Here is a 6,081-nt window from a genome sequence, read left to right on the forward strand (position 1 = left end):
TCCAGTGGCTTTTCTCCTTACTGCTGAACAGCTACAGTGGCTTTGATCCACGCCGCCCGCTAATTTGGGTTTGTGCCTTCACCTTTGTTGTCACTGTACAAGAGGGGATAACAACAGGGACCTGGCATTTTCTCTGCGTATCCAAATTCTCAGTGGTTGCAGCTCTGTGTCATGTTATTGTTGCTGGGTCTTTGCCTGCAAAAACTTTATTACATCCAAAAGCGCAGGTTCCCGTTTCCCCGTTGTCAGCACTTTCAACAACTGAAGGGGGACAGTTGTCTTCAGACGAGGCTCCTCCTAGTTCCAAACTGTTAGCAACGGGGTTTTAAATTACATTAAAAGGTATTTCATTTTTAAAATCGTAGCTGTGTTTGTGCCGTAGAGCAGAAACCCTGTTGTGTTTGGGTGGACGCACAAGAAGTTGTTAGAATCCTAGAATCGTTAAGGTTGGAAGAGACCGCTAAGATCATCGAGTCCAACCGTCAACCCAACACCACCATGCCCACTAAACCGTGTCCCATCTACACGCCTTTCAAATACTTCCGGGGATGGTGACTCAGCCACTTGCCTGGGCAGCCTGTTCCAATGTTTAACCACTCTTTCAGGAAAGGCACTCCTGTTTCCCGTAATACCAGTGGTGTGCGGGAAGTGCACGGAGTCAGCTGCTTCAAAACACCGCCAGCAGATAAAAAGCCCATTTGTCTCTAGGAAGTGTGCAAGAAGGTGGGGAGACATCCTGCAGCAAACATGTCAGGTCTGTGATGTTTGTCTAATGTTCTTGTAAATAATTCACTGTACTAAATTCTGTTTTCCATTAACTGCTGGGCTCGGGTTAGCATCGCTCCTCTCAGCTGCTGTTTGCATGTTTTCCCTTCCGCAACAGCATGTTTAGGGAACAGATAAATGCAGATAAATCGCAAGTCAAACAGACTGCAAGTCAGGTAAATTGGAATGGATGTAATTGAAGGACGTTTCTCTCAGATTTTTCCTGTTGATGGTAGCTATGGAAAAGCAAGCTGGAGACAGCAAATAGTGTAGGAATTCTTTTGACTTTCATAGATTATTTTTTTTGGGGGGGAATAGAAAAAACACCTTTTGGAGGTGCCTTTCACCATTGGCTATGCAGGCAGCCCAAGTCACAAGCTTAGACTAGACAGCTAAGCTTTAGGCAAGCTAAAATTAGGGGAGATGACTTGTGCACAAAGCACCAGTTCACCTCATAAGCTACACTGTGGCTTTATGCTAGCATGACCAAGAGGTAATCCTTCCCAGAGCATACGGTACCACGACCACATCTGCTAGCATAAATGCCTGTACTAGTATCGAAATGGTGCTATGGGTGTCAGTCACGGATCTGAAAACGTTTTAATGGCGTGCATCACACACTGCGCTGGTCTGACGTTTGGTCGTAAATACTGCTCTTAGGCTGTTTGGAGCGTTATGGGAATATACTGAATGTTGACACAACTGGAGCTTCGGAGGCAACTGCGAAACCGGAAGGTCTGAGCTATGCAGGTAGGCACTAATTCAGTTGTTCATCTCCCCTTACATCCATGCACAAGCTCGTGCCTATTACAGATCCTGGTCTTTGGCTATCAGCCATTGCCATGCGAGCAAATTTTCCACAAGCAACAAAGGTCCTACGTGGGCACATAAGTTTATGATGTTGGGAATAGAGTTGCCTTTGAGATGTTCTAAGGAACGTTCAAGCCCATCACGGAGAAAATGCAAGGTCTGCTGGGTACATCCGAGCCCTGCCACCGAGCCTGCTTTTCTCTCTCCCTTAAGAGGGTTTCCCTCATGACCTAAGTTTCTGAACACTTCCCCATTATAGTCCTCTATTAAAAGGAACTAAATCTGGGACTAATCCACCCAAAGGCTTAGACTGAAAACAAGAAGACCCGCCTTTTAGTCTGCACACTGGAGAACTGCCCTCTGTATTTGAAAAAACGTCTTTTATATCATCTGTGTATTGATTTCTAGGGCACTTACCCTTCAGCAAAATTGGTCAGTTCTATCATTGCTTCTCTCTAAATAGATTCAGAAGGATTCCAAATGTCAGCTCACTCATAATGGCTGTCTGTTAGAACAACTTGTTTCTGATTTTAAAAACGAAAGGAAAAGTCATGCACGTTGTGTTGTGTAGGAGTTTCTGCCTCGGAGAAGATTGCAGAAGGAGATTTGAAGAACATGGAGAAATACCACGCCATGATTACAAAAGTTGGCAACAGCAAGTGCGTTGATCCAGCTGTGATTGCTGGTATTATCTCTCGAGAGTCACACGCCGGGACAGTGCTGAAGGATGGCTGGGGCGACCACGGAAATGCATTTGGTTTAATGCAGGTACGGTCAGCCTTCTTAAAAACACAAACCTCATCCTTCTTTTGAAGCAGAAAGTCAGAAAAGCAGCAGGGGCCCTGTTGAAACGCAACCCCCTAGACCTTTTCAGCCAACTTTTTGGCCAGAATAAAGCCAAGGCTGACCCGGCTGTCAGCTCCTGGCACCGCAGAAGGACCCTGGTGAGTGTCAGGGCATGAGCGGACTGCGTTTGCACCGTGAAACTGCCGCTTGCTTCCCAGCGCTCTCTTGGGAATGAAGAGATTAATTGTTCCTATTTCATAGTTTAGATAATAAACCTTGTTTTAAGAAGCATTTTTTTTTTTTAACTAAGCATGGAGGCCTGTAGGCTGCAGCTACATACAGTCAGGTTAATTACCCTTCATGCTCCTCAGGGGCCTGGCTAGTGCGGGATCTTGCTTCATTATTCATGCCTACATTCACGCCTCACTTGTTTGCCAAGTTGTACGTTTATCCGTACAATCCCTAAACATTTGCTGCACGCATTGGGATCTGCTTTTGCAACAGCTCCAGCCCCCTCAGACTTGCGCTTTACTACCCCATGGATAACAGGTGGAGGAGGAGGAGGAGGAGGAGGAGATTGCAGCTGGAAAAGCTTAAGCAGCAGTAAGCCTGCTTTCTGCACCCTGTCACCTTTACAGCAGCAGCTGTGTTGGATTTTTAAGGCTCTGGCAGACAAGGACGCAGGGCAGGCATTCCTCTTCAGTGCCCCGATAGTCTGCTATTCACACATCTGCTGGCTTTGCCTGCGCCTTGAGCTAAGTTTGCTTCCTCTCTATACAATTACAAAAGAGGTAAACCAGGAGGTTAAAGATCAAAAGGAATACGAGCGGCCTGTAAGCAATGAAGAGCTCTGGACAAATGGTGGGGTTTCTGGTGTGCTGACATTGCTGTCTCGCTTCCAGGTTGACAAACGTTACCATAAGATTGTCGGGTCATGGGACAGTGAAGAGCACTTAGCACAAGGCACGGAGATTTTATGCGGGATGATAAGGGAAATCCAGAAGAAATTCCCAGCATGGACAAAGGAACAGCAGCTCAAAGGTAGAATTTTGTCAGCTTTAAAACGCTTCACACATAAGAGTCAAGCACGATAACGCTGTAAAACCGAGCACGTTAGAAAACTAAACACATCCCAGTCCCCCTGTTCATTTTATTGAGGTGTGGAACAATATTTCTTGACACTCACTAAAAGGAACAGAGGAATAAGATGTGGTTCGCTTTCTAGCACGCTTTTGGAAAGCTTGGCAAATGTCACGACATTTTTCAGTTGCAAGGAGTAAGGGTGGGATTTTCCCCACCTCTCTCCGTTGCGTTTGTTTTGTGTTCCTATAGCCACCTACAAAAAGCTGCTATCCCGGCAACTCCAAAGAAGGAGCACATTAATTCTGAAAATGTATGGTCCTCTCTGAAGGAAACACGGTTATATTCTTGAGCACTGATGACAGCTGAAGCCGTCATGGCTGGATCCCTTTATTCCAGCTACAGTACAAATACGTCGGAGGTTATTAACGCAGGTAGACATGACGGAATATGCAGAAGAGGAATCAGTCATACAACTGATGATGTTACATTAGCAAAATACAGCAAGGGGACAACGGTCACCAAGTCTGGATGCAAAGGAGGAGGTTATGATTTCTCCACAAAGTTAAAACACAGGAGGAACACCTCAGTGGCAAAAATAGCTGGAAACGGCAATACAGTACTGGTGAAAAGAGAGCTGCAAACTAAAGCAACAAATTTAAGTTGTGATTTTTGTTTGTTTGCTTATTTACTGACAAAGTATCACCTCTGTTTATGCGTTTCTTTCACTCTCATTTCAGGTGGGATTTCAGCCTATAATGCGGGACCTAACAACGTCCAGAACTATGACAGAGTGGATATTGGCACAACACACAATGACTACGCCAATGATGTGGTTGCAAGAGCCAAGTTTTATAAGAGAAATGGATACTGAGGTATCTGAGCGATGCTTAGATTTGAGTCACTGGTTGAATATTTTGCTTCTAATTAAAAAAATCCTGGATGTCTCCCCCAGAAGCAGTGAGAACGGAGGGGAGCGATGAAGGCAGAAACAAGTGCAAGCTTTCAATGTTTTTTTTCAGCTAAAGCTACAAAAATCACTTCAAAAGATAACACTGCTAACAATCCAAACGGTAACCTATCTTTTGGCATTTATTTTTTAGCTCACTTCATGAGAATATTCAAGCAGAGTTTTCATCTGTGCTTGCAGTTTCTCAAGCAGCAGATTAATGCTGCAAGAAAGTCATGACACTGCTTAACAAGATTTTATCTGCTTCAGATTTTATCTATCAGTTCATGCGTCTAACAGCAGTACAAAATTGGTTGTTAACAATTTGCAATTTTGGAATTGAATATTTGCAATAAATATTGTGCATGTTTAACCTACCAGAAGAGTGTATCACAGTGTATCGTATCCTTTCAGAGTAGTTGCTCTTAACTTTGGTTAGATGTCACCCCAAAGCGGCTGTTTCTTGTGACAGGAGGGAAAACTATCTTAAGCTATCCTTAACTTTCTTTTGCCCTTGATACTACTTCATTTTAGCCTTTACAGTTGCAAACAATCTGTAAAACTCAAGCTGCTGTAATGAATACTTCTATTGAAGCTATATATTAGCTTAAATGGAGGGTCTGGAGTGAGAATATGCACATTCCATCATGTTTTTTAAATGGCATGTCGTTTATAAAATCTGATGCAAGTTCACGCACAATAAACAGATCCTTTTAATCAATCATATAGTAAAGCTTTTGGGGAGCCTTAGCTTTAGAGTTGTTGGGTTCATTCAGCCATTGCAAGACACAGGGGAGAAAAGTAAGTGGTTTAGAGTGGTTAAAAAGAACCCTCAAGCATATCACTAGGGGCTAAAGGAGAAGTAACAAAGAGCAGGGGGGAGTGTGTGTTTGTTTTAAATATGGTGCTTTTTTTATAGCTAGTATCTTGTACCTGTGATTAAGATATCCTGATGCTATTATTAGAACTGTATTGGTCTACTCACACTACGGTATTAATTACCAAATCTGAAGCAGTAAGGGAACCTGCAGCAGAGCAATAGCACAGAAATGCAAATTTATTCTTAAAACAGTACATTTCTACAATGCTACCGCGTATCGCACTGAAGATTTGTTTGAATATACTTTAACTGCTACAGCAGGTAGACATGGCAAATGGTTCCTACCCGAGAAGCATGCTCAACATGAGCCAGCTGTGTGCCCAAGCAGCAAAGGCAGCGAAGGGTGCCCTGGGCTGTACGAACAGAAGCACAGCTTGACCAAGGGAAGGGATTACACACCTCCACTAAGCACTAGACCACATCGAGAGCGGGGTCCAGTTTTGGGCCGCCTGACACAAGAAAGAGCAATTAAGTAAAGCGAGGTCAGCAGAGAGCCACCAAGGTGGTTGGGGCTGGAGCACTCGCCCCATGAGGAGGGACAGCTTCAGGTGGACCTAACAGCAGCCCCACAGTACCTACCTGTGACGGATAATTGAGCAGGTGGAGCCAGGCTGGCTCCTCACGGTAGTGCGAGGTGGGAAGAGAAGTGACAACGGGCATAGGCTGAAAGAAGAGAGGTTCAGACTGGATACAAGACTGTACTCTGCATATAACCTTCTCCCCACGAAGACAGCCAGGCAGCAGAGCAGGCTGCCCAGAAAGGCTGAGCTGGCCCTGTCCTCGGAGGTTTTCAAGACCCGACTGGACAAAG

General features: G+C 44.6%; 1 protein-coding gene across 2 annotated transcripts; it reads left to right on the forward strand.

The window, feature by feature from the left end:
• Window positions 1–719: 719 nt before the first annotated feature.
• LOC103912164 (lysozyme g-like) lies at window positions 720–4,763 on the forward strand. Of its 2 annotated transcripts, XM_009320936.1 has the most exons (6): window positions 720–754; window positions 1,426–1,515; window positions 2,147–2,343; window positions 3,264–3,402; window positions 4,182–4,316; window positions 4,397–4,763. In XM_009320936.1, exons 1-5 carry the CDS (start codon window positions 748–750, stop codon window positions 4,313–4,315), a joined length of 567 nt encoding a protein of 188 aa, XP_009319211.1. In that variant the 5' UTR covers window positions 720–747; the 3' UTR covers window position 4,316; window positions 4,397–4,763. The 2 variants fall into 2 exon arrangements, with proteins under 2 accessions (XP_009319211.1, XP_009319212.1); XM_009320937.1 differs by having other exon boundaries at window positions 4,182–4,763.
• The last annotated feature ends 1,318 nt before the right edge of the window (window positions 4,764–6,081 follow it).

This window comes from Pygoscelis adeliae, unplaced genomic scaffold (genome assembly GCF_000699105.1).
Source record: "Pygoscelis adeliae isolate BGI_AS28 unplaced genomic scaffold, ASM69910v1 Scaffold1243, whole genome shotgun sequence".
NCBI classification, from domain to species: Eukaryota; Metazoa; Chordata; class Aves; order Sphenisciformes; family Spheniscidae; genus Pygoscelis; species Pygoscelis adeliae.